General features: G+C 38.0%; 12 protein-coding genes across 12 annotated transcripts; 8 read left to right on the forward strand and 4 right to left on the reverse strand.

Annotated features, from left to right (window-relative positions):
- Positions 1 to 713: 713 nt before the first annotated feature.
- RHIMIDRAFT_293224 (uncharacterized protein) lies at positions 714 to 1,751 on the forward strand (the record flags this gene model as incomplete). Its single annotated transcript, XM_023613966.1, has 3 exons — positions 714 to 863; positions 913 to 1,049; positions 1,104 to 1,751. Exons 1-3 carry the CDS (start codon positions 761 to 763, stop codon positions 1,749 to 1,751), a joined length of 888 nt encoding a protein of 295 aa, XP_023464748.1. The 5' UTR covers positions 714 to 760.
- A 1,069-nt stretch (positions 1,752 to 2,820) lies between these two features.
- Positions 2,821 to 4,020, forward strand: RHIMIDRAFT_29026 (uncharacterized protein). Its single transcript, XM_023613721.1, has 2 exons — positions 2,821 to 2,899; positions 3,041 to 4,020. The coding sequence occupies exons 1-2, from the start codon at positions 2,866 to 2,868 to the stop codon at positions 4,009 to 4,011; spliced, it is 1,005 nt and encodes a 334-aa protein (XP_023464749.1). The 5' UTR covers positions 2,821 to 2,865; the 3' UTR covers positions 4,012 to 4,020.
- Positions 4,021 to 4,068: 48 nt separating this feature from the next.
- RHIMIDRAFT_239193 (uncharacterized protein) lies at positions 4,069 to 4,774 on the reverse strand (the record flags this gene model as incomplete). The annotated part of the gene is made up of 6 exons (XM_023609123.1): positions 4,069 to 4,089; positions 4,140 to 4,255; positions 4,315 to 4,356; positions 4,414 to 4,486; positions 4,537 to 4,547; positions 4,762 to 4,774. 6 exons carry the CDS (start codon positions 4,772 to 4,774, stop codon positions 4,069 to 4,071), a joined length of 276 nt encoding a protein of 91 aa, XP_023464750.1.
- A 750-nt stretch (positions 4,775 to 5,524) lies between these two features.
- On the forward strand, positions 5,525 to 5,695 carry RHIMIDRAFT_186678 (uncharacterized protein; the record flags this gene model as incomplete). The annotated part of the gene is made up of 1 exon (XM_023605874.1): positions 5,525 to 5,695. A coding segment is annotated over one exon (171 nt), but the record flags the coding sequence as incomplete, so codon positions are not given.
- A 176-nt stretch (positions 5,696 to 5,871) lies between these two features.
- On the reverse strand, positions 5,872 to 7,905 carry RHIMIDRAFT_204899 (galactose oxidase; the record flags this gene model as incomplete). Its single annotated transcript, XM_023606792.1, has 1 exon — positions 5,872 to 7,905. The coding sequence occupies one exon, from the start codon at positions 7,903 to 7,905 to the stop codon at positions 5,872 to 5,874; it is 2,034 nt and encodes a 677-aa protein (XP_023464752.1).
- A 2,314-nt stretch (positions 7,906 to 10,219) lies between these two features.
- On the forward strand, positions 10,220 to 12,120 carry RHIMIDRAFT_29053 (ALG6, ALG8 glycosyltransferase). The gene is made up of 6 exons (XM_023613745.1): positions 10,220 to 10,451; positions 10,500 to 10,662; positions 10,721 to 10,963; positions 11,018 to 11,416; positions 11,473 to 11,824; positions 11,880 to 12,120. Exons 1-6 carry the CDS (start codon positions 10,298 to 10,300, stop codon positions 12,063 to 12,065), a joined length of 1,497 nt encoding a protein of 498 aa, XP_023464753.1. The 5' UTR covers positions 10,220 to 10,297; the 3' UTR covers positions 12,066 to 12,120.
- Positions 12,121 to 12,309: 189 nt separating this feature from the next.
- On the forward strand, positions 12,310 to 13,855 carry RHIMIDRAFT_204537 (ketoacyl synthase domain-containing protein; the record flags this gene model as incomplete). Its single annotated transcript, XM_023606766.1, has 6 exons — positions 12,310 to 12,525; positions 12,586 to 12,693; positions 12,750 to 12,821; positions 12,876 to 13,114; positions 13,169 to 13,637; positions 13,691 to 13,855. 6 exons carry the CDS (start codon positions 12,310 to 12,312, stop codon positions 13,853 to 13,855), a joined length of 1,269 nt encoding a protein of 422 aa, XP_023464754.1.
- A 9-nt stretch (positions 13,856 to 13,864) lies between these two features.
- RHIMIDRAFT_204686 (NIPSNAP-domain-containing protein) lies at positions 13,865 to 15,173 on the reverse strand (the record flags this gene model as incomplete). Its single annotated transcript, XM_023606775.1, has 9 exons — positions 13,865 to 13,929; positions 13,979 to 14,055; positions 14,111 to 14,212; positions 14,274 to 14,305; positions 14,358 to 14,498; positions 14,566 to 14,633; positions 14,694 to 14,788; positions 14,839 to 14,884; positions 14,936 to 15,173. The coding sequence occupies 9 exons, from the start codon at positions 15,171 to 15,173 to the stop codon at positions 13,865 to 13,867; spliced, it is 864 nt and encodes a 287-aa protein (XP_023464755.1).
- Positions 15,174 to 15,602: 429 nt separating this feature from the next.
- On the forward strand, positions 15,603 to 17,801 carry RHIMIDRAFT_204849 (triacylglycerol lipase; the record flags this gene model as incomplete). Its single annotated transcript, XM_023606787.1, has 5 exons — positions 15,603 to 15,764; positions 15,818 to 15,906; positions 15,964 to 16,295; positions 16,370 to 16,926; positions 16,989 to 17,801. The coding sequence occupies 5 exons, from the start codon at positions 15,603 to 15,605 to the stop codon at positions 17,799 to 17,801; spliced, it is 1,953 nt and encodes a 650-aa protein (XP_023464756.1).
- A 466-nt stretch (positions 17,802 to 18,267) lies between these two features.
- RHIMIDRAFT_314468 (ankyrin) lies at positions 18,268 to 20,286 on the forward strand. Its single transcript, XM_023614938.1, has 3 exons — positions 18,268 to 19,308; positions 19,369 to 19,766; positions 19,815 to 20,286. Exons 1-3 carry the CDS (start codon positions 18,386 to 18,388, stop codon positions 20,198 to 20,200), a joined length of 1,707 nt encoding a protein of 568 aa, XP_023464757.1. The 5' UTR covers positions 18,268 to 18,385; the 3' UTR covers positions 20,201 to 20,286.
- Positions 20,287 to 21,523: 1,237 nt separating this feature from the next.
- On the forward strand, positions 21,524 to 24,631 carry RHIMIDRAFT_29132 (kinase-like protein). The gene is made up of 5 exons (XM_023613803.1): positions 21,524 to 21,848; positions 21,896 to 22,186; positions 22,240 to 22,336; positions 22,395 to 22,526; positions 22,582 to 24,631. Exons 1-5 carry the CDS (start codon positions 21,588 to 21,590, stop codon positions 24,174 to 24,176), a joined length of 2,376 nt encoding a protein of 791 aa, XP_023464758.1. The 5' UTR covers positions 21,524 to 21,587; the 3' UTR covers positions 24,177 to 24,631.
- On the reverse strand, positions 24,511 to 26,052 carry RHIMIDRAFT_239202 (cysteine proteinase; the record flags this gene model as incomplete). The annotated part of the gene is made up of 8 exons (XM_023609124.1): positions 24,511 to 24,816; positions 24,876 to 25,068; positions 25,127 to 25,306; positions 25,365 to 25,426; positions 25,515 to 25,634; positions 25,686 to 25,760; positions 25,843 to 25,934; positions 25,992 to 26,052. The coding sequence occupies 8 exons, from the start codon at positions 26,050 to 26,052 to the stop codon at positions 24,511 to 24,513; spliced, it is 1,089 nt and encodes a 362-aa protein (XP_023464759.1).
- Positions 26,053 to 26,881: the final 829 nt, after the last annotated feature.

Below are 26,881 nucleotides of genomic sequence, written 5' to 3' on the forward strand. Positions count from 1 at the left end.
CTTTTTTTTGCTTTTTCTTCTAATCTGATTAGATGCGGTTCTATATTTAACTTCCTTTTGCTAATTTACTTCATCATAGTCGGTTATCCAGACGCACATGAGTTTTAACTTAAATACGCCAAGAAAAGTTAATTTAACTTATATAGTTTCTTTAACAGCATATTTATCGTATAAAGCTCAGTGTTGGGTTGCCTAATGATTATGTATTTCCGAGGGATCATGATGTAAGGTTAGATTTAGTCTCGCATTGCACATCCGCTATCCAAATATTTGTAGTTGTAAGGAGCAAGTTAGGACGTGTATTTGGCAGCATGAACAAAGGTTTGTAATATAAACCTATGATTAACAATCACAGATATAAGGTTAAATAAGCCTTAAATCTATAAAATAATGATAATTTGCTTTTCCTTTTATTGCTGTTAAGGTGGACATTGGATCCTCATATTTCATTCCGCAAAGGGAAATTTTTAATATTCTGATCCGACCTTGTTATCTTGGCAGTTTTTACTATGATACCTCGGATAAGCCCATATCTTACCCTACTCATCACCTTCCGTTACAGCAATACCAAGAACTTACGGTTACACTATTTAATTCACTTTTAGGACATCTACATACTTTTTACTGCTTGGTTCATGTGGAAGCTGGTCTGACTTCTGACACTTGTGTATTTGCAAATCTATATAAATAGGCGAGTAAAGATGTCCTCTCTCTTATTTTCATCAACAACTTAACCCTAAACAATCCTTTCTAGTTTTCAATGAGACTTTTCCTTATTGCCTCCACCGCTCTTTCTGTCTTTGGCCTTGCTCAAGCCTTGGATCAACATGTTGCTCAACCTGCTTGTCGTGAAAAGTACACTGGTAAGAAGTGGACATGTATATACATTAATTGAAACTAACTCCACAATAGTCACTAAAGGCGATACTTGTCAATCCATCGCTTCCAAGCACCATGTTACCAAGGACCATCTTGCTGAATGGACCAAGAAGCTTGAACCTAGTTTTGACTGTGACAAGATCAAGCCTGGCCAGCTTATTTGTGTAGACGTAAGACATACTGCACGATATTAATTGTATCATGATAACTTATTTTTGATTTAGTATGCTTCTTCCATTGAAAGAAGAGATGCTCATGAGTACCATCATCCTGCCCAGAACAAGTTCCACCCCAAGAAGCCTACTTCTACCCACGCTCCTCCTCCTCCCAAGCCTACCCATGCTCCTAAGGAACCTGAGCACGAAAAGCGTGAAGTTAATGATGAGCATGACAAGAAGCCCAAGCACCTCAAGCACCCCAAGAAGCCTACTTCTACCCACGCTCCTCCTCCTCCTCCCAAGCCTACCCATGCTCCTAAGGAACCTGAGCACGAAAAGCGTGAAGTTAATGATGAGCATGACAAGAAGCCCAAGCACCTCAAGCACCCCAAGAAGCCTACTTCTACCCACGCTCCTCCTCCTCCTCCCAAGCCTACCCATGCTCCTAAGGAACCTGAGCACGAAAAGCGTGAAGTTAATGATGAGCATGACAAGAAGCCCAAGCACCTCAAGCACCCCAAGAAGCCTACTTCTACCCACGCTCCTCCTCCTCCTCCCAAGCCTACCCATGCTCCTAAAGAACCTGAGCACGAAAAGCGTGAAGTTAAGGAACCTGCCGCCCCCAAGAAGGCTCACCACAAAAAACCTCATCACAAGAAGCCCGCCAAGAAGCACACCACCAAGGCTAAGCCTGTTAAGCCTGCTCGCAACTAAGCAGTAAGATACGCATCTATGAGCCGTCTTCTTTCAAATATATTTTGAATAAATAAAGACGTGTGCTATTTTTATAACTTATAAAGCGTATTGCTTTAAATTTTGATATTTGAGATAAAATACTCTGGTAAATGTACACTGCCTAAAAATTCCCTTATGTACTTAGTGTAATTCGACTGAATACCACTTTATGCTCTTTTCGTTTTTGCTTTATTTTTTTTTAAAAAAGCAGCTGTGCACATTAATCTTCGAAAGAGTAAGGAAGATACAATAACGCATATGCCAGCCATCTATTAAAGATAGCATCTAAAGTGGTATTACCATAATATAATATCTTAATACTCATAATGTATTGTGAAACAGTTCGTTATTTCCATTTCCCCAATAATTCGTAAGGTGCTCAAAAGGCATCAATTAATACAATATCGCTTAATCTTGGATGGGGAATATCTCTACGAAAGAAGGAATCAGCATACATTAAATCCTTGGCTTTATTTAATGAATGTATAATCAATAGTGAATATGCGTCGCCCAGCATCGTACGACTATTTAGCTGCATTATCTGTATGCAGTGGCGACCTCCCTCCCCCTCTTTCTCCGTATGTATTTAGTATTGATAATGCAAGAATACTATAACTAATGACTTTCTTCTTGTTATTAGAAATCTATCAAAAACTTCACCCAATCCCATTCTTATCAGTAATGATTAAAGGGGTTGTTCTATATACAGCATTACATTTTTGGCTGCAGGACATTATTTCCATTTTAATTGACAACAGTTTCAACTCTTTTTTTTCCCTCTCTTATTACAGCTTTATTAATTCGGATATATCAAGGCTAAACTTGATAAACCTACAATGCTGTTTTGCACATAAAGTGGGATAAAGTTTATTGATGCATGAATAAAGATATTCTATTTGTGTATTTTTCACGGAGTTTCAATTGACAATACTAGATTTTCAGGTGTATTTTTTTTTGTTCAGTACAAAGTGTTACCTCATTCTCACACTTTTGCGATTGTTTATTTATACTTGCATCATCTTTTATCTCTCTCTCTCTTTTCTTTCTCTTTCTCTCTCTCTCTCTCTTTATCTGTCTTTTATTAGCTGTCACAATGACTGTATTGCATCATCCACCAGCAAAAGATAGTAAGTAGTATTGGCGCATCCTTCCCTTTTTTATATATACACGATAAGAAAAAAAGCATATTTTAATGCATATGTATATTTAAAAAAGGGGGGTCTTTATCTATTCTTTTTGATTATTTACACACTTTGATAACAAAAAAGGTGAAAATGGACACGCCAAGACGAATGGCAAAAGCCAGGAGCACTTTATCGAACGCGTAAGTTCTATTCCTATTGTTAAAGATAGTGTATCCATGGCCCATGAAATGGCAAATAAGACATTGATTGGCCGATGGACATTATCTACTCTTCAATTGGCTACAAACGATCATGTATCAAATTATTATCATCAATACCTGGAGCCTCACTTGGATCGTTATGGTGGTCGTTCATTAGACTATGTTCAGTCCAAGGTACCTGTTATCAACCAGCCTAGCTCTGAAGTGATTGAAGCCATAAGACAGCCTGTGAAAGAGAAAGTGGATACCACACTTGAAACTGTGACGTACCCTGCGCATATTGTGGCTGAAAAAGTTAATCAAAGATTGGGTATTGTAGTAGATCGTCTAGAAGGTGCTGCTGACAGGTACTTGCCCCCGTCAAAGGAAAGTGTTAGACAAGCGTCCTGTGAAAATCAAGCGGTCCGTGCCTACAATGTGTTACTCGAACTCTCTAGACGATTGACCCAGACACTTCCCAAGACTCGCCAAGAGGTAGTTGACATTGCCAGTTCAAACGAATACATACAGTCAACCCTTAGTCAACTTCAAGTTGCTCAAGATGTTCTTGTTCATTCCTTCACTATGTACGGCCAACTGGCACAAGAGCGTCTTCCTCCTTCCGTGATAGCCCGTGTTCAACAAACGGCGGAACTTATACACCAGTACGGCCAGCAACTGTCCATTCGCGTCCATCCTGAATGGATCAAGCAACAGCTCAGTACAGCCGTAGCTTCCCTTCAGCAACAGCTGGATCTCATCAAGACCGAGTTGGCTCGTACAGATAAGACAACAGTCGAAAAGACTCGTTTGGTCTTCAAGAACATCCAAGACCGTCTCTTACCTCTCATCCAATCCATCCAATCTCAGCTTCTCTTGCTCTTAAAACAATCATCTCACGCCAAAACTGAATAAAAAAAAGGCATTTTCTCTTAATCTTTTTTATTGTTCACCGGTGTCTCGAACACAACCTCAAAGGCCCCATTTTTTCCTCTTTCGGTAACCATTAATTTTTCATTGCGCTCAGAATCGGTTGCCTTGACAATCATGCGCAACTTTTCAAGTTTTTGACGTCTGTCCATTTGGCACATCTCGAATGAGATAGCAGATACACCGCAGAATGTACCAACGGCCCAGTTGGCAGATGTTGGTATCATACCTATCATTCATCACACATCTTTAGGTTATGTGTGAAAAAAATTTTTTTAACATGCTTACGTTTAGACATGAAACGAACAGCGCCCATGGCTACACCAGCAGCTATAATATAACAAGCTCAATATATGCACATTACTCTTTTTTTTTCCTTTTCTTTACCTATTCCATAAAGTAATGCATTACGAGAACAAGGGATCTTGTTGATGTCTTTGAAATCTTCCAACTTGATTGTCTATTTTACATGTTATTCAAACTCTTTTTTTTTATGTTGTAAAATAAAACCTTTAAGGCATCTACAAACGAAGGTGAATCTTGTTGAGACGATGACATTTAGAAATGAAATATAAAAAATGAGGGTCCTTTTTTTTTGACAGAGAGGGTCAATTTTGAGTCACAGCAAGGTTTCTGTAAGATCGACGATACATGTGAAATATTACTGCTCTCTCTCTATCATTCGGAAGGAAAAGTCTGGGTATTCGATTATAAAATGATGATATCTTGTATTACTGTTACAAGCCATAAAGAACACACATATACACACACACGAAAGGCAGAATTGTTTTTCTTTTTCTTTTTCTTTCTTTTATCTTTCTTAGTTTGTCTTTTACACGCGTTATGAACATTTATTATAATTCTCGTGAATTATACGCGAATTATAGAAACTACGCCATGTATCCATTCTCAGGTATGAAGTTATTCACCATTCAAAAAAAGAGGTTAACAAATAAAACAGATGGGTCGTTTCTATCATTTGTGGAAGATCCGTGTCCGGTAGCCGATGTTACACAAAAATCAACTACTACCACAGATGAAGTGAGTTCACATTGATATATCACCGAATATGTATATATATACTTATTTCTTAGGATTCATTTGTTGATGGTACGGTTGACATATCATCATTCTCTCATCTAACAAGAGAGCAACTCATTGAGAGATTAATTCAGCTCGAAAGAGAAAGGTTCATTGAAGCAAAAGGTAAGAAACACAGATAGGATGGTTTAGGTTATCCTAAACAAGGCAATTCCTTAAAGATTATCCTTGTCGTTGGATAAAATGCGATCACAGATACTCCACACTGGATCAGTTAACTCTTCACATTCGAGATGTTCACATTGGCTCGGGAAAGGTATATCATTAAAATATCGATTGTCCATTAACACATAATTACGTTGTATAGGCATCTTATAGCTGTGAATGGGCAAACTGTCCAAGAAAAAAGAAACCATTCCTAAAAAGGCACAAGATGCAAAACCATATGAGAACTCACACGGGCGAAAGACCATTTGCATGTTCTATTTGCGACAAGCGTTTCTCTAGACCGGATTCACTTCAAACTCATCTCAAGACTCATTCCAATGTTCGACCTTATGCTTGCTTTTCCTGTGGAAAGGCTTACTTTCATTCAAGGTCTCTTCGAAAGCATGCTAAGGTTCATCAAGAAGCTGGCTCTTCTTTAGATACATTTATTTTATAGTACTAGTCCCCAGTTATTATAACCCCATATGGAGGCAATAAAGTCTCTCTCTCTCTTTAATAAGGGACGCACTTATGTAGAGCAACACGAGCTTCTTTATGTTTTTGAATGCGATTTATTATTATTATTATTACTAATTACTAATTACTCTGAAATGATGAAGACAGTTTACCAAATGCTTCCAAGAATGCCTTCTTCTTCTTCTTTTCTTTCATAGGCGTTGTTACCGTAGGCGTCATCGATGGACTACTCATGTTTGAATCACTGGTTGGCAGGATATCGATCTCAGACTGCATGAAGGCTGATTTGTTACTAGGTGTCGAAGGATATTTACTGCCAACCGAATATTTCCTCGAACGAAACGAGTTGAGTGTAGGCGATGCAGTGTTGCTCTGGTATTCAAATAAAGATGAACGTTGGTCAGATGCAGTCGCGGTTGATGTAGAGGGTGCAGGTTGAACTAGGCCAGGAGTAGGTGTAGTTGTTGCAGGTGATGATATCGCACGAGACCTTGGATTTTGTTGTTGTTGTCCTTGTTGTCCTTGTTGTTGTTGTTGTTGCTGTTGTTGCTGCTGTTGTTGTTGTTGTTGGATCATCTTTTTGGCGGCAATCATCATTTTTAGTGCACGAATCTGAAGGCTGGTCTGATGTGATAGTGCAGCTGTTTCGAAAATAAGCGGAGCAGTTGACATGTTGAGCATCTGATGAAGTGCGTGTCTTGCGAGTTCGCAAAGTCTAGGCAAGTGGTACATGTCTGAGAGAAGTAAGAGTTGAGAGAGAATGTGAGGTTGATACTGTTGGGCAGTCAAGAGATGATCTGTATAGATAAACTGAAGCAAGGCAACGACAACAGCGTGAGGATAAGGAAAGGAGAGGTACCGACTTTGACGTTCGGATGATTCCAAGATTTTGGCAAAGTAGGGCCATCGCTGGCAAAGAACAGCCGAATTGACAGGAATTGTTTGATTATCGAGCGTCATGATGTAAAAATCACTGATGGCCGGCTCGTTCAGCAGACGCAACCCCATTTCTTGAGCCAGAGACGAGCAGGTCATCTTGGGAAGAGAATAGACGCCAAAGGCTTCGAGATCTACCGAGGCCATATGATCAAAATTGATCTGGCGGTGACTGTAATCCTCGAGGAGACTCCTGTTGGGGTTACCAAACACCAGAAATCGATTCTTGTCCTTGAAGAGCGCACCACGATTCCATGAGCCAGTTTGGAAGACATTGCCTGTCTCAATACGTGACCAGGTCAGTTTGGCAAGGTCCAATGACCAGATGGTATACGACTGGCTTTGAGGAGACAGATAAGTGCCGGCAAGAATCAGGTGATTTCCAAGTGCATGGCCCGTAGGAAATCGGAGACCGGGTGGCATGATGGACCCAGTCATGTAGCCAGAGTAGTCTTCAATCGAGTGATTGGCGTGGATCAGTTGTAGTTCTCTCTTCACATCAGAAAAATTCGAATTGGTGTAAAGGTAAACTCCTGTAGTTTGATCTTTGTTTTCCTGATTCATCGAAGCAGTAGCGGGGTCATCCGTATTGTTATTATTTCTGTTGTCTTCATCTACTTTGGACATCAATGGCACAGTGGCAGCCATCGAACGGTAAGCGCCCACATGTTTATCGAGCGCTTTGATCATCTCCCATTCCCAGGTTTTCAAATTAAGCACGTTCATTTCATCCAAATAATTACTTTCCAAGTCTTGTCCTCCCAAGATGATCAGCCGGTCCTCTACCACTGTTGACAAATGGGCGTATCTCGATTGTGGTGAATATAATGATGGCTGTATCCTCATCTTCTTCCAGCACATTGTCGCAATATCCAAAACGGCCACATCGTCCATCACACATAGTTCGCCTGTTGACAGTCGAGAGTAACCCATGCCGCCAAAGACGATCAATTGGTTCTCCTGGTAGACACTCGCTGAATGAAAATATCGAGGCTGTGGTGGTTTATCAGAGTCTGGAGGCGGAATGTGTCGTGTCCACTGTAAGGTGTTGAGATCCAGGATATATAAAAAGTTGGTCATCTTTCTTGAGGATGCTAACCGGCCGGCAAACACATATACTTTGTCTTTAATCACATTTACTGATGCTCCAACAAGTGGCGGTGGAACTTCTCCTAATGTGCTGTGAAGTTGTGTAATAATTCCAGAAATGGACTGCATTTGCAACGAGGAGGGCATGGTGTATATTTATATGTGTGTGGATATGTGTGTGTGAGTGTATTAAAAAAAAAAAAAAAAAAAGGAAAAACAGCGGCCTATGAAAAATAAACTTATTAAACTAAAGTTGGTTTCACAGTTGTGTTTGCTTTTTATCTTGGATTAAATCACTGTAAGACATAGTGTAAGAAACACGATCATAAGCCTACACACATTTCCAGCTTTTAATTAAACAATCTTTCTCCTTCCTCCGACAAAGAGAGGACAATGACTCTCTAAATACAGTTAAAAAGTAACGTCGTATTTTAAAAAAGATGTGTTTGTGCACACATGCACACATACTCTTGTTGAGGTGAATAAAAAACACGCAATAAAATCTTTGTTTAAAGGAAGAGTATATGAGTGTGTGCGTGTTATACGAGTGTTTTCGTTGTTAAAAGGTAATTGAGGTAAAAAGCATTCGCTGCAGTAACTTGGATCAAACAGTGGGTACGAGGAAAATGCATATGCGTTGCCGCCACTGAGAACAGCAAAAAGATAAAGTCGTAGACTAAGATGCACGCAAAGGATCACTTAATCCTACTATCATCGCCAAAGTGGCTGAGAATTCAATACAATCATGATCTTTATCATAACCTCATGAAGGACAGAGTGTAACATTTCCATGGAAACAAGAGCAGTGTCACTCAGTTTATTGGCAGAAATAGCTCCAGTTAAAAATAACGAGAAACAGTATACAAATGGGAGACAATAAGTTAATATAAACCTTTTTGGGGAGCCAAACTGCATCTCTCTTGATGTTTCTAAATCATATGAGCATAAAACATAGGAGAAGAGAAGCCCTCGCTCACGGTTAAAATAGCACAAAAGTAAAAATTACAGATGATATTAGGGTACGTTAACTTCAACTACAAACAGTCAATAGAGGTTCTTATTGGAAGTACGATTTAGCAAATATTTTATAAATGAAAAAAAATAAAAGGCCACTGTAGACGCATTGGAACTTAGAATCTCATTGCACCCGGGCCAGATCAAAAAAGTTGATAATTTCAGACAGCAAATAATGATAAAAGAGAGCCCCCAAGAAGCAAAAGAATGAATAAAGAAATGACTCTGCCTAATTACATGCTATTATAAAGTGTCAACCACATTTATCTTAATCTCTCAAAAATATCAAGCTTATTTTCTTTTAAATAATAAAGAAAAGACTGATAATCAAGTCCATTAGAGTTATTGATCTTGTAATGTGTGCGAATAGTTTCTTTTTATGGTGTATTCTCCTGACAAAAAACCTTTTTGATTTGGTCAGACAAGAACTGCGCAGCTGAGGTCGCAGTACTTGGCTGGAATAAATGTTTATACAACTCAAGGCTATACTTCATGGGTCTTCAAATCAGAAGTTTTATATTTCTTTTCTGGTTTTAACAAATTATGAAATTGACATAATATTTAAAAGCGCTGGTAAATGAACGGATCCAGATTAACTAGCTTTTTGTGGAATTAATGTCAAAGGAAGCTGTAAGAATATCAATGATGTTTATTTATTGTAAGCTTTTTATATGTATTCGCAATTATTAACACAAACTCTTCATGCACTATTCAATGAGTAGTGATAAAATATTTTCTTATGTGAAATGGAAACAGAAGAGGTTCGAAGCCTCTAGTGTATTTTTTTTTCTTTTAGTTTAGACTTAAGTTTCTTGTGATAAAGGTTCTCTTTATTAAAATAAACAAATTCAGGTGCTTGAAAAAGCAATTCACCGAATCTGCCTAATCCGTTTAATCCGTCTGATCCACTAAATCAGGCAGATTACTATAAACTTGCCTATCCATATTGCCTACCTACATGCACGAAAGATTCGGGTTTTGCTATTTGCATAGCATTTGCATAATATATAACGTAAGTAATTCAATTTACACAGCTAACAGCATATTTGTTGTATTTACCTTATAAATAATCCATCTTGTAAAAGATCACTTGAAGAAAAAGAAAAAGAAAAAAAGACACCACAAAATGCGTTATTCTTATAGACGCTTCATGCCCAATTCTCATTGATCCGTGATAAATCCATGCAATAATCCTGTGTTCTTATAAAACGATGCTATTTTTAATGATGAACTCTCAACATAATAAAGAGATATTACAGGCCCATCAACACATACTTCTCTTACACTTTAGTGTTGTATATAGTATTGTGTGAGTGTGATTTGTCTAGTGCTGTTTGCTGTGCAAATAGCAAAACCCTAATATGATCTTCATGACTTTTCCAACAAATGAGCTGAGGCTGCACACCACTTGCCAAAATGAGAGAGCAGGCAACGCTGTAAACACCGACCAAACTCCACACTTCATTAAATTAACTATTTTTAACTTCACTTGTTTGATATCATCAGCATGAAGGATGCAGCACCGCATCTGTTTGAAAACAGCCCTATTAGAAAAATGCTGCAACATGTCGTTCAGAATCACGCTCTTTGGACTGTTCCTATTGTCATCACTCTCTTTGCTTTATTCACACGTTGGTCAGTGGCATTAAATCCTTATTCAGGTAGATTAGTGCACTCAAGTGTAGACATAATACTAAAATTAACTTTAGGATATAATACACCACCACTGTTTGGTGATTACGAAGCACAGAGACATTGGATGGAGATCACGCTTCATTTGCCCTTTTCTCAATGGTACACATATGATTTGCAATGGTGGGGACTTGACTATCCTCCGTTGACAGCTTATCATAGCTGGTTATGTGGATTAATGTAAATGAGTTAGGTAGAAAGAAAAAAAGACGATACTGTATACTTATACTACACTTAGTGGAAGTAAGATAAACCCTAATTGGTTTGCACTCGACAAGTCAAGAGGAATAGAGTCAGCCGAAAGCAAGCTGTTTCTAAGATCGACCGTGGTTGTTTCAGAGTTTCTGCTATATATACCAGCAGTCATGGCGTTCTGCCAGATCCTTTATGGCGTGAACAATGCTTATCTGAAAAAGTATACTGCAGCCTGTTTAATTTTAATGCAACCAGCACTTATCATGATTGATCATGGTCATTTTCAGTATGTGTGTATTATGTGCATGGATCCCTTTGTGTCTGATCTTTGTTGTAATAGGTTTAATAACGTAATGCTTGGGCTTACACTCTGGGCTATCAACTGTTTTCTGACACAACACTATGTTGTTGGCTCAGTCTTCTTTTGTGCAGCATTGGGATTTAAGCAAATGGCATTATATTATGCCCCTGCTGTATTTGCTTTTCTACTCGGTAGATGCTTTGTAGAGAAGCGAGGAATACTACTATTTATCAAGTTGGGAATAACTGTTATCACTACTTTTGCCATACTGTTTGCGCCCTGGTTAAGATCATTAGAGGATATTCAACAAGTCGTTTTTCGTGTATTTCCTGTGGCCCGAGGGCTATTTGAAGACAAGGTTGCTAATGTTTGGTGCGCGATAAATGTGATTGTTAAACTCAAGCAAATTTTAAGTTTAGAATCTACTGTTAGGTTAAGGTAAAGAAAGAGAGAAAGAAAAAGAAGCATTCATTTACACGAATACGTTTGCACAGTTTGTTTGCCACACTCATTGCCATTGTTCCTACTGCGATTCATCTTGGATTGAAGCCATCACGCAGACGGTTTCTTTATGCATTGATCAATTCATCGCTTGCCTTCTTTTTATTTTCATTTCAAGTGCATGAAAAGTCGATTCTACTTCCTTTATTACCAGCTACTCTGCTCGTCTTGGAAGAACCTATTGCTACTACTCTGTTTATGAATACTGCCATGTTTAGTATGTTCCCTTTACTAAAACGAGAAGGATTGGCTTTTCCTTATTTTGTCGTGACAATCATGTGGAACTGGATCATTGGTGAGCATGATACAGCCAACAGAGACTTGCTTGAAAAAGTGTGTGCCAAGGTAAGAGAAGAGCATGAATTACCACAATCTATATAATAATGCTTTTTAAATAAAGGGTATCTATGGAGCCTTTTTTATTTGGCATTTGGTAGAGACTTTGGTAGAACCCCCTTCCCACTTACCTGACTTGTACACGGTAATCAATGTACTCCTAAGTTGTGGAGTATTCTGTTTATTGTTTGCTTACTTTACATATCGTCAATTTACCACACCCTTTGTTCAAAAAACGAAAACCCAGTAATAAACGTTGATTTAAAAATGCACAAGTAGATTTTGGCGTTTCTCTCTTCACCTGTTTTCGCTGCGGTTAACTCAAATAGATATCTTCAAATCAAAGCCTTCATGAAGGTATCAGCGTACTTTTAACAAAAATATTTTGACTAAAAACAAAGCTTCTAATTGTATACTGAGTTTTAATTCACTTTGAACTGTGTCAATTCACTACCTGTTTTTTTTTTTTTCTTGCATTCACACATATTGTAAGCATGAGACGTGTTGTCGTAACTGGTTTAGGACTTGTTACCCCAGTTGGAGTAGGAGTAAAATCAGCTTGGAAGAATATTATAGAAAGTCAATGTGGAGTTGTTTCTTTAGCAAATAAGGAAGGGTTCGAAAAGTTACCTGTCAGGATCGCTGCACAAGTACCCCTTGGTTCAGCTGAGGATGGCAAGTTTACATCAACCGAATGGCTCGATAAGGGTGTAAGTGGATATTATACACCTTGTTTGATAAAAGAAGAAATATATTGATATACTTGACAGGACGATAGGGTCATGGCAAAGTTTACGCAGTACGCGATTGCAGCTGCTCACCAAGCACTCCAAGATGCAGAGTGGAAACCGACAGATGCTTATGAAAAGGAAAGAACGGTAATGCAGAGTAGATATATAACCTATTGATTCAACTTTCACTCATTATCCAAAAGGGGGTTTGTATAGGCTCAGGGATGGGTAGCTTGGAGGATATAATTGATACTGCAAGTTCATACGAGAAGGGAGTAAGTTGGATGATAAAAAAAGGGAATACTCATTAAGTCTGTTTCTGTTTCTAGGGATTCAAAAAAGTGTCTCCGTTATTTGTCCCGAGAATACTTGTGAACATGGCTGCAGGACACCTTACAATGAAGTATGGGTTCCAAGGTCCCAACCATGCTGTGTCTACAGCCTGCACTACTGGAGCTCACTCTATTGGCGATGCTATGCGATTTATTCAGTATGGTGATGCAGATGTTATGGTAGCGGGTGGTACAGAGGCATCTATACATCCCTTGGCCATTGCTGGATTTGCAAGGTAGATAAAAGGATAACATGTATAAAAAAAAAGAGATGCTTATCATCCACCAAGAGCCAAATCCCTTGCTGCAGTCTTTGATGAAAAGCCATTTGAAGCATCCAGACCGTTCGATCGAGATAGATGTGGATTTGTGATGGGCGAAGGTGCAGGTGTGGTTGTATTAGAAGAGTATGAGCATGCCAAGAAGAGGGGTGCAAAAATATATGCCGAATTGAAAGGATATGGGCTGTCAGGGGATGCTAATCATATGACAACACCACCACCTAATGGTGACGGTGCTGTTCTTTCTATGCAACGTGCTCTCAGGGCGTCAAAGCTGACTCCAGCAGATATTGACTATGTAAATGCTCATGCTACGAGTACGCCTGTTGGTGATGTTGCTGAAAACAGAGCCATTAAGACAGTGTTTGACGGCTACTGGAACAGGGTCAATGTATCTTCTACAAAGGGCGCAACAGGACATTTGTTAGGAGCAGCTGGGTCTGTAGAAGCGATCTTTACCATCTTGGCTGTTCATCATGTAAGTTAAAGAAAAAAACGCCTTGTTTATAGCTTGATGCTTATTTGCATTAGAACATATTGCCTCCTACTCTGAACTTACACAATACAAGTGATGAACAGGAATTCAATCTGAATTATGTGCCACGCGTTGCTCAAGAAAAAGAAGTCAAGGCAGCCTTAACAAACAGTTTTGGATTTGGTGGTACAAATGCCACACTGTGCTTTGCCAAAGTGTAAAGCATTTATTTATCGTAAAGGGCTGTAAGGTAAAGGTTTTAATATGGAAGAAGTCATATTATTGACCAAAGGAACTACACAAGATGGTTAACGTACGACGTTTCATCATTGGTTAATATGTACCTGTCTTTTGTACAGTCTCTGCCCAGCCCTCGGTATTCCATGCATCTTCTCTCGTTGTCTTTCGAGTTTGTAAATCACTGTATAAAAATGCGTTATTGAATATACTTCTTTGGAACAAACTCTTTGACTTACGGATAAGTCCACATATGATAGACCGTATTCAGTTCCCCAAGCTGGGTAAACCAAGCACCTACTGGCTCACAAAACTTTCGACGACACTCGAGTCCTCTTCTCCTGTGTACATGCGGTGTGTGAAACGATCATATTCGCGTGTGAACAAGTCTGAATAACTTACCAGTACATTTCCCACTCTAACAATCGCCCAGGCTATAGAGTAAGATATAAGATTAAGAAACTGGATAATCCATTCTTTTTTTACCTTCAAGGTATATTTACGAAGTTCATAAATATTATTTGTTACTTTAGGAGGGGAAGTCATCCAAAATGAGAATTCGAGCATCATATTATTTTGACGAGAAATCAAGAGAGGACGAAGGCGATTCATGAACTCGCTATAAGCCTACATTTCTTTGTTTTAGTTTCCCTCTAACGCGTGTTTATCTTAAACCTGGTAAACTCGCTCTTACCTCATCTTTGGATAAACGTTCCATGGTATGTTTATGGCCGGGATATCCCTTGTACTCCCAAATATGAACTTGTTACCCGTATCTTGTTTAGTGAACAATAAAAAGATGTATCCAACACATATACTTACCAAACGTGTCTTGTTCTCCAATTTCAACAGACCAACTTCCACACAAATGTAAGTTGTTTGCAGGATCGTTAGCAATTAAAGGCATGTACTTTGACCTATTGACATTATTAAGAGATACATACTCTTACCCTATGACTATACTTACACCAATTCAGTGTATTCATTGACTTTATCAGGCTTAACATTGTGTACTATAGATACTAATGAGATATATGTGACTAGATAAGCTAGCAGTAACTTACTTTGAAGCTCATGGACATATTTTCCTCTTGCTAATACCTTTGAATGAGTTTGGTTCTCTTCTTCTCTTGTCTTTTTTGAGCCATAAAGGACAGCTTCGATGATTTCATTTGCTCTACCTTGCTTTGGTGATGCAGGTTCCTGTTCCTTTAGAGAAAGAGTAGGAAAAGGACGAGCTAGACGAGCGGTAGTATATAAGGTACGAGTGGTTAAATAAGATTTACTGACTCTTGACAACATTTTCTTTATTAAAAAAAAAAAGAAAAGAAAAGAAAAGAGAAATAAAAACAAAGATAGTTTTTAATTGATGGCTGTGTACGTCACTGATGATTTCTCACAACTCTCACTTGCATAAAAGGTACAGACCGTCGCCTAAAATATTAATTCAAAAACCGACAAACTTGGTAAAAAATCAGCGGAGATGTAATTATTAATTTTAAACTCAATATAAAGGCATTTCCTTTTTTTTTTTCCTCTTTTTATTAAAACATGGTTAAAAATTCAGAAAACGCAGTAAAGAAGACAACTAACAAAATTGTAACGACAGCCGATGATTCCGGCACACGATGCTTGGATCATGAAACGGATACCAGTTCATTAAAGTCGGATTATGTGAATGAAATGCATGTAGCTGATTTTATGAACGCACTTGCATACGACCCTATGTCCATGGATGCAGAGCATATATCCGCTTGGACAGATGCACTTCCCGGAAGATCAGTCAGACAAAACGTAGACAAGAAGTTAAAAAAATCTAAGCGTCGATTGAAACAACAAGAAGCTGCAAAGCCAAACGGCATTTCTTATTCACTCTTACGATATCCACTTATAGTAATTATTCTATTACATAATATACACCTTAGAACTTACCACAGACATAATAGTATATCATTGGTTGTATCATTGCCATCGAACTTGTTGCTTATATTTCATTACGTCAAATTGTTCGAATTTGGGAAAATGTAGTTAGTTGGTAAAAGTAAAAAAGGGTTGATCCCCAAAACCCCTTTATTGACAGTTTGTGTTTCAGGCGAGGTGAAAAAAAAAGATTGCGTGATAAGCTTCGTCAGTCAAAGAGTTACAAGGAATGGTGTGAAGCAGCAGATAAACTCGATAGATATATGCATAAGGATGAATGGAAGAAGACTATTCCTTATGCTTACTATGACTATAGATTATTACAGAAAGTAGTCAAGCATTTGAAAACCTATAGGGAAGGTGATACAGTAGAAGATGCCTTGAAAATGATGGATGTGCTCTATGTCTGCTTAAAGCAAAATTTTGCTGGCATTGAAAATGAACAGTTGTACAGTAATACCTATCTAGGAACAAAGGTTCTTATTGAAGAATACGTAGAGGAAGGTACATCATTCACACTCCATTGCTACGTAAACACACTCACATCTCTCCCTCTCTCTCTCCTCTGCTATATACAGTAACAAGATGTATTGAAGCTCTTGCAAGAAACCCACATGTTCCTTTAGACGAAAAACGATTAGCTTTTAAACTATATGCCAAGAACTACGGTCGAACAGCATTTTGTTTATCAGGAGGTGCAGGATTTGGCTATTACCATCTAGGTGTCATTCGTGCCCTATTAGATCGTGGACTACTACCTTCTATCATCACTGGAACATCGGCTGGGTCACTCATGGGGGCAATTGTCTGCACTCGATCCAATGAAGAACTACATGAAATCTTAAATCCCCAATTAGCCCAAAGAATTCGTATTGTCGGCGATAATTGGAAGGCACTGATCACACGCTACATAAAGACAGGAGCATTATTTGATCCTGAAAGATGGTGTCGAGAGGCCATGTGGTATTGTAATGGTTCCTTGACATTTAAAGAAGCATTTGAAAAGACAGGACGTATCTTCAACGTGTCAGTAATCCCTTATGATCCTCACTCACCGCCCAAACTATTGAATTACATAACTGCTCCCGACTGTGTGATTTGGAGTGCTGTTCTTGCTTCATGTGCTATTCCAGGAGTAAGTTAATGTGTGACATTATACTTGGCAAACAGTTATTTAAATATAATTTGTATAAATAGATATTACCAGCTGTTGTACTTATGCAAAAGAAGCCCAATTCAGAACACCTGATTCCTTATAATTACGGACATAAATTTAAAGATGGAAGTTTGCGTACAGATATACCTACCTTAGCCCTCAATACTCAGTTCAACGTGAATTACACTATTGTCAGTCAGGTGAATCCACATGTTCATCTATTCTTTTATGCCAACCAAGGAAGCCCTGGTAGGCCTGTCACTCACCGACAAGGACGTGGCTGGAGAGGTGGATTCTTGGCATCAACAATTGAACAGATGCTAAAATTAGACCTAGCCAAATGGATGAAAGTGATACGACACTTGAAATTGCTTCCCAACATTCATGATCAAGACTGGAGTTCTGTATTTTTGCAAAAATTTGATGGTAATGTGACGATATTGCCCAAGACAGGTCTTATGGATTGGCTTTATACTGTTGCAGACCCTGGAGAACAAAGATTGAAAAAACTAATGTATATGGGGCAATTACGCACATGGCCCAAGGTATCCATCATATCCAATCGTCTACGCATTGAGACAGCAATTGAACTTGGACGCAAGATAACAAAAGAACAAGGAAGACATGATGCAAGCGATGTAGATACTGAAGATGAAAATATATTCCTTAGTGGTCGTCGTGCTAGTATGCCAACTACAGACGAAGAACAACATCGTCGTCGTAAATTCATGGCACAATTCAATGATACTATCGCATTAAAGAAAGGAGGAGAAGAAGGAGACAGAATAGGAGAAAAGGAATTATTAACTGATGACCATGACAGTCATAGTAGCCATGGTGACAGTTCTAGTTAAAAAGGGATTTTTTATTGTTTCTATCAATAAAATCTGTGCGGTATTCTAAAGAAACTTTTTCAGGTACAACAAAAACAACATTTTGCGTGCCTGATCCGTGTACAGATTAGATAGAATGTGTTGCAAAGAACCATTTTGTATTACAAAACATGGAGAAAGTCAACAAGAAAAAAAGAAAAAAAAAAAGAGGTCCTTGCTTTTTTATAAATTTTTTATAAATAAAAATAGGTTGCACGACAGACGCAAGATGATTCTCCGCGTTTATTATTTATTTTAAATGAAAGGAAAACAATAAACAAAAGAGAAAAGAAAGAGAGAAAGGGGGAAGAATTAATAATTAGTTTCTCCCAAAATAAAGGGAAAATCAGTCTCTCTTTTGCTTATAGAAAGGAGATTGAACAACCGCCCTACTTTGATCCCTGTTTCCCGTTGGGAAAATCTTGTGTTTGTGAGTTCTACTTTTTGTGTAAAGTGAATTTAGTTTCTTTTCTTTCTTTTCTCTCTATTATTTTACATACTTTTTTTTTATTTTTCTTCTAATATACATATTCTGTATATACAATCATAGTACATAATTATTCATAATGCCTCCATCTTCAATGAATGAAGACACACGTACTTTTCAACGAATGCAATTACAAGACATATCTGAAAATGAGACTATCATTACACAAAGATCGATGAGTCCCAAAGAGGCTTTGATGGCATTAACCCATCGTGTATCGGACGAAGACTTGAAACAAGCCATTCGAGCAGAGATCAAGCGACTTATGGCTGATTATGATCGCATCGTAACCATGCTACAACAGCGATCAGAGATACTCGAACAAGAATACGAAAATTTACAATCAGCTGAAGAAAGCTACCAGCGACGTTATGAGAAGGCTGTAAGAGAGATGCAATTTTACAAGAAAAAATACGATAAATCAGTGGAATTAAATAAACAGCTTGTTGGTCGACCACGAAGTCCCTCAATGGACTCAAACAACTCATCAAGCTATGACGGTTCTAGGATGCCTTTCATCCCTTCACCTTTTTTATTCGCGCCTGCCCCTCCGCCAGAGCCTGTTGCCCATGCATTCTATCACTCACCCCCACCACCTATTCCCCAAAGCCCACCTCCCTTACCAGATATGCGAAGTCGTCATCTTTCTCGATCCTCATCTTCGTCCACGTCCTCTTCTTCTTCCAACAATCTCACAAGTAATAACAGCAATAATAGCAACTGGGCCTTTGATTCTTTACCAACCCCACCATTACCTCGTATTCGACAAAGCTCTACAATCAGTGGTAATTCAGATAATGATAAATCAATGCAAGCCAGAAAAGGTTCTTGGTCAAACGAGTCGCCTACTACTGCCAATCGAACAGTGAATGTCGGCCATTTGAATCCTCCAATCATTCAACAGCGTAAAGTAGATCCAATTGCATTTGGTGGATCTGATGCACTTTGGGATACTATTGCTAAAAGTAAATCTGTGGACGCAACTTTGGAGAAAATGATAAGGTAAGCAATAATCAGGAACAAAGATTGTTTAGGGAGATACTAACTTTATTATGCAAAAAGTAATTTCCTGAGAAGAGGTGGATCTCCTAATACAGCAAAGCAATCACCAAGTTTTAAAAATATAAAGTATGGTTATGGTATGCTACATGCCATGATAGCTATCAAGGCAACATCGTGTATAGACTTACTGCTACAGCATGGAGCAAATCCTAATGCGATGACACTAAGCGATGTAGAAGAAGACAAGATAACTCCAGTTTATTTAGCTGCAAGTATGGGCTGGCTCCCAGGTTTGCAAACTTTAATTGAGGCTGGTGCAGACCTCGTGATGGCGAGAGGTGCAGGTGTCAAGAATAAAACGGCGCTTCATGTCGCAGCCGAGCACTGTCATATCACCGTTGTAGAGTATATTATCTCGATGACATCTCCAAAATACCACCTACAGGTTGATACAGCAGGTAAGAAAAAAAAAATATGTTTAGTCAATATTAATTCATTTGTACTAGGCGCGAGTGCTTTACATTATGCTGCTGCTTCCGGGCATGCGGACCTCGTTGCCTTTCTAGTACAAACATGTCAACTACCAGTAGAACAAGCAGATACGAGAGGTGAAACACCTTTACATTGGGCATCAAGATATGGACACCTTGAAGTAGCATCTTTATTGATTGAACGATGCGGATGTGATTTCAACTCTTATGTTCCCCGAAAAGTAATTACACCACTGGACCTCGCTAAGGCTGGTAATCACAAACGCTTAATGGAGTATTACAAAAAGATTGGAGCATTAACGACAAAAAAAATGGATAAGAAGAGAGAAGAGGAGCTGGAGAAAGAAGTACCTATTCATTTGGAATCTGCATTATCAAGAAATGGTTTATTTGGGTTTTAATTAAAAAAAAAAAAATAATAAAAAGTAGTATTCGTTTTATTCTTACAAGATGTTATGGACAGTGCATTAAATCCAGGAACACCGTTACTGTTTTGGAGGCCTTTCATTGATATATATTATTCACCGCATATGTATCGCTATGAAATAGGGGTGTAAAAAGACTCTTTATTTAGAGTAGTTCTTGGTGCACTCAATTATCAAAATTGTAAAGTGATGTTTATGGCGAGTTTAGTGCGATTGCCGTTCACCCGACCCAATATCCAGAAGTATTCTAGTTGCAGCATATAACTATCGTCTACATATTATTGTTTATGAGACAAAATGGCACAGCCTTGAAGATGCCTTTGACAGAACAAGACATTTTCGGCTTCGAAAAGATTGACTGGAACGACTTGTGTGACGTATGATCAAATGCATTTTTGACTTCACAACACGAAAAAAAAGGTTAAAAAAGAATATGTCACCTTAATACACATAAGCTATTTTTGTTTCTTTATTTACGGGTCATCATTGAAAACAGCATTAGTTTCAGGGCCTGCGTTACTTACCATTTTCTTTGCTGAAAGGCTGTATGCTTTGTTTCTGAACCTTATTTGGCCTGGCTTTTTGCGTCTTGTCCAACTTGAATGACAGTAAAGCAAAGTATACTTTTTCTTACTTCTTTATTATCAGGTACTTGCTGCTTTTTGCTTCACCGTGTCGACCATCTGGGCCAACTTGATTTCTAAAGAAGTAATACAGCTCCTATTGCTCTTGTTTTGCTTCAGCTGGCAACGATAATAAGAGCCACGAGATTTTACTGAAATCCCTTTTGCAACCTTCAAGCTAAAGTGTAACGGGTTCCTTCTGATTACCATGCTTTTTATAGAATTGTTTTTGTATCCTCCTGTACTAATTATATATTCCCGCTGAGTACATTATTTGATGATAATAAACAATGCGAGCAGTCCCGCAATTGACATCATTTACAAGAACGCGAAGTTGCTGTTGGATGTGGTCAGTCAGTTGGCGTTAGATAGATACATTGCTACATATGTATCCTTCTGCTAGCTTATGTAGCTTTTTTTAGTTTAAACACGGAGCAAGCATCAAAAGTCTTCTTCAGTACCAACTGGATGATTAAATTGTTCCTCATTACACTTGTATCAAACTACTACTTCCAGGGCAAAGTCTTGTAAGGATTAAAGAAAAGTATTTGTTTTTGTTGTTGATTTTTTGAAACACCGCTTAAGGTGGATGTGGAAACCTGTGTGAAACAATAACCTCACAACATCACGTTCCTTATTTTAGATACTTTTTTTTTCCTCTTGTCTTCCTTTCTTCCTTCCTCTTCCCCCCTTTCTTTTTCTTTTTTCTTTCTAAATATAAACAAGTTACTTTTTATATAATGGTACTTGGTGTTAGTAATCCTTTTAGGTCAAAATGGAAACAAAAGTCGACAACTATTGAAATGAAGGACGAAAGCAGTACAGCTGATTCCAAAAGAACCTCGGCTAAAAAAAGTAAAGATAAGACTGCACCGTTTAATTCGGATAGTCTGTTGAATGGAATTGGTGATTATATATTTCAATCCTCTTTGGGTGATGGAAAATTTAGTAAAGTCATCTTGGCCAAACATTATCTTTCAGGAGAATTAGTGGCAATCAAGGTAATAGATAGTGTCACTAGAATTTACTCCTTACCCACTCTGATTAGATGATTAATAAAAGGGCTCATGAATATCGTGTTATGTCAAGGCTTGTCCGAGAAATATCATTAATGGAGATTTTGGATCATGAAAACATTGTTCATCTAAAAGAGACGATTGAGACAGCCGATGCACTCTATCTCGTTATGGAGTATGTCAAGGGGCACAACTTGGAAGAATATCTAAAGTCATTAAATAAAAGTTATTTGCCTGAACATGAAGCAAGACTTATCTTTCGTCAGCTGGTAAAGGCGGTAGATCATTGTCATTCAAAGTGGGTGGTACATCGAGATTTAAAGGTAAATTCAGAATCATATATACGTAATCTTTGTATAATAACTATCGTCCGTAGGCACCAAACATATTGCTAACACCTGAACATCAAGTAAAATTAGCTGACTTTGGTTTAGGAAATAGATTTGGTTTACATCGTCTAAATACAATCTGTGGTACTTGCAATCACACATGCATTGGGTCACGTTACTTAAAAACTTTTGCTATATATAGGCTCTATGCTCTATTACAGTCCTGAAATCATCAGTGCAAGAGCTTATGTTGGCCCTGAAGTCGATTGTTGGTGTCTTGGCATCATCTTGTTTAGAATGACTGCAGGCTATGAACCATTTGCCCATGCCAAAAGTAAGAAAAAAGAGACAAGCGTACGAAACTATAACTAATTTTTTTTTTTCTCTAGCTGTTTCTGAACTCAAGAAATATGTCATTGGCAGACATTATAAAATACCCACTCACCTGAGTCCTGCGTTACAGGACACTATCCAAAAATGTCTATCCGTTGAAAAGTACGAAAGATTATGTTTACGTTCGTGCCTTAGTGGCGATCCTTGGCTGAACAACTACGGTGAATTAGAAGACGTATTTAGTGAGCGTATCCAAAGTCCTTTTTATCATGCCATTGAAGCGACTGAAGCCTACGCTGCATCGGGTCGAGCTGATGATAAGGCAAAACTACAGATCGCTTCAAAAAACACAAAGATGGTCTGTAAGCGTGATCTGGAGGAAGAGAAAAGAAGAGGAAATAAAGTTCCCAAGACGATCATCTATCACATTACTAATCCTTCGACCTACTTTACTGGACAAGCACCACACTCATCCAAGATGCCTATCGACTTGGACGCACAATCTGTCGTTCGTTCAGAGTTACATCAGAACATTATGGTTTCACTAAAACAAATCAAGCTACAATCTATACACCAATTGACGGAATTAAAATCCCCTATTAGCCATCTATTTCGCAAATTTAAACGAGCCGATATCGTGATTGATCAGCATACCGAGCCAAAACAGATTAGGAAGGCAGCATCTGCACTCAGCCTGTCGCAGATCTATCAACGCGTTACCAAAGACCATATTAGCTACTATACCCTACAGTGCAAAGTTAGAAGCGGATCTTCAACTACAGTCGTATCAGGTTATTCTACGACATCTTCCACACTAACTGCTGTCGAACGAAGACCCAGACGACTCTCTCACCGTGTGTCAGTCACATTTAATGCACAACAGCAGCCCCAAGCACAGTCAAAGGATGAGGAGCATGAACAGAGCCAAGAAGAAATGATCAAGATGATACGACTCGTATGTGAACTGCTTGGTATTACCTACTACCAAAATTCGAGTCACCAACTTGTATGTCTACTTACTTTACGAAATTTCAAAAAACCAACACAATATGCCACTACGTCAAATGGCTCATCACTATTTCGATCCAAACTATTCAGCTCAAACGATAAACTGTCCGAGATGCATCGACAACATCAAAAGGCAACAACTTCATCCTTTGCAAGCGTTAATTCTGCTAATCCAAGCTCAATTCAGCACATTCATCCGGGATGGTGGACAAGACAAGTACAGCGACTTTCATCTAATCACTCTTTACTTACCTCTTCTTCAGCAGCTGTTGGCATGATGCTCAATAAGAAGAGGAGTAGTCATGACCTACTTTCGATGGGAAGAATGACACAGGAACAGCAGATGAAACTACAGCCTTCAAATAGTGAAGAAGATAATAATGATGGATATGTTATATTGACAATAGATGCACTATCAGTTAATCATCAAAGTCATGATGAAGGACAGATTGTCGCCGTCAGATACTCAAAAGTGAAAGGATCAACCAAAGTATTTAAGCTAGCCAAAGGTTGGATTCAAATGATATTAAAGTCTCCATCGACAGACATAAGATCCGTAACAGCCAAAAGCAGCTATGACTGTGTAAGTCAGCATGCACAATATACCACTGCTACTAGCACCACCACCACATCCATTCACTAAATATTGTACATCATATTACTTAATTGTCATCACATTTTATATCTCTTATTTGTATATGTCGCATATGTGTATGTATTACTAGTAAATAAACAACAACCTGTATTTCTTACAAATGAAGGGGGGATTATTTAAACAATATTCATAAATGTTGATGAGCAAGTTTTTGTGTGTGTGTTTTTCTTGTTTTTATTGTTTCTTTGTACTTGCTCTTTAAATTATTGGTATAAATAGCTGGTTTCTACATAGAAAGAGGATGATGATATAATGAGCGGTATATGAGATGTGTAATAAGGATTCATAATAGGTAAAAGAATGTGTATTTTTCATATAAACTCTATGAATGAAAGTGACCTTGTTCGACTAGAGCTTGTATAAATGATTCAATAAAAGGTATATAGTTGTGTCTCTTTCGGATATAGTTCTTTTGGTATATTTCATCTTTTTCGTCCTCCAAGCCAAGCTGTTCGTACAGCCTTAGGATCTCATCATGTATCTGTAGCCAAGTATCTATCAAGCTTCCTTGTTTATTATGACTGAGTGAACTGTAGATTTTCTGTTTTTCCTCATTCGGCAGTTGATCAGATCGACTACAATGATGTGCTAATCTGTCAGAAAGAAGTAGGCCTCTTTTAATCCTTTCCTATATTCTGGATTAATTTTTGGGTGATCAGTCAAACACCTATTACTCTTCTTTTTTACACTGCTACTAAGTGCATGCACGTATTCTTCTTCCCAACGTTGACAACTTTTTCTCCAATCAGGTTGATGCTTATCAAGCATACTCTCTATCGCTTGTTTCATAAATAACTTACTGGTCACCTTTTTTTGGTATACTAGCTTTCTACTTTCTATCACAGCCCATATGGAAATAGGCAAGTCAAGCTCTTGGTACCTATCAACCTTTGCTTAGTCATCCCTCCCTTTTGTATAATATATGTGTTTGTGCGTACATCTTGGCTTTTTTTACCAGCTCAGCTTGCATAAAATCCAGCCAGTTATCTTCGTTGCATGACGCTAAGATGCATGGACCATCCTTTAGGGCGTCAAGTTCCCATAGATTACCTTGACGCAGTACATATGAGACCGGATGATACATTGCGCCATCCACTTTCCGACGATATGGCCATGCACTTTAATGATTTATTAGATTATAATCCCCTCCCTCGCGCGCAAGATATATACACTTACTTTATCATCTCACTATAAGCTTCTCTAAACAGCCTATTTTTTAATAGAACGTGACCCTTGAGCTATATATATATATATATAGATACATATAAATATATGTATATTTATAGGATCAGTAAAGGGTTTCAACGTGTTCAAATTATTACTTACTTTTGAAGTATAATTGCTTGTGAGCTGCTTAAATTGGTTTAGATCAGTGCCGATATCGATTTGATTACAGTTTAATAATATGTGCAATAAGCCATGAAGGAGATAAGCCTCGCTATACATCTAATAAAGGTCTTGTTATTTTTTATTTCTATTGACACACAATGAGCATACTTGATTTGCAAAGAATAAATTGTAATCGCCTCTATTTGATTGTTCATTTTTTGATATGATTGTGTCTGCATTGTGCTTTATCAACATCATAAATCCGTATATAGGCCTATGTTACAGTTATCATCTATTTATAAATTTCATTCTTTTTAATAAATACTTGCCTCAGGTTGAATAGATGATCACCCAAGTTCACTTTTTGAACCTCAACATTTTGAACTCCTATTTTCAGGCAGAACTGTGTCAGTGTGCCTGAAGGTTAAAACAGAATGAGTAATGTTCATGAGCAACAAAAAGTTTGAAATGTACCTTCGTCAGAGTCAATATACCTCCACAAGCGGGCCTCGGCTGAAGAGGTATCTTCCGACATGCTTGTAGAAAAGAAAAAAGTGAAAGAAAAAAATAAAAAGAGAGAGAGAGAAATACAAACAAAAGAACACACACATACACACAAATCATAAATAATCGATGACGCATAAATATCCATGCTTGCATTTTTTTGATCTACCAAGAAAGTAGGAAGGGGATCACAGGGCTTTCTACGGATTGTCGGTACCGTATACTTTGGCGTCCCTTTTTTTTCCCTTTTTGCTTCTGTCTATCTATTCCCAATTTAAGGAAAAAGGGAGATGTATCCTTATATATGAAGCTCCTAGTCTAGACTTATGCACGAGTCAACTAGGAGAAGAAGAAAGAAGGAAATATCAAGAACTGCTTGAATATTGACATAGCGTCGGGCTCTCTGATATAGTTTGACTATGGCTGCATGTGAAGCAATGTACATTTTGGAGGACGTGCATATTTCATGCATCAACTGCTTTAACCAACTTTGCTCAAGGAGTGTATTATCCTTGAATGATGATCGATATATACTTGCAACGTGTTGGTTGTTCTAAGGTCTTTTTATCATCTTTATCGCAATATTTAAACATGACAATGTCAAATACAGAAGCTACATTTAAAACTATAAAGACGCTTCAATGAACTGCTTTAGAATCCTTTTGAATAATCACAGAGAAGTAGCTTAAAGTAAAATACTTGGCATATCCTAAAAGAAGTAAGAGAAAGCATGTACCAAAATAAACACGCTCTAGTCTTTAATGTTTTATAATGAATAAAATTTGATGACGCTTTTGCTAGGGTTTCAGTGTAAAATGTCTCAAAATTCATGACATTTAAAAGAATAATTTATTCTATTT

Source organism: Rhizopus microsporus, assembly GCF_002708625.1.
Source record: "Rhizopus microsporus ATCC 52813 unplaced genomic scaffold scaffold_12, whole genome shotgun sequence".
Taxonomy (NCBI): Eukaryota; Fungi; Mucoromycota; class Mucoromycetes; order Mucorales; family Rhizopodaceae; genus Rhizopus; species Rhizopus microsporus.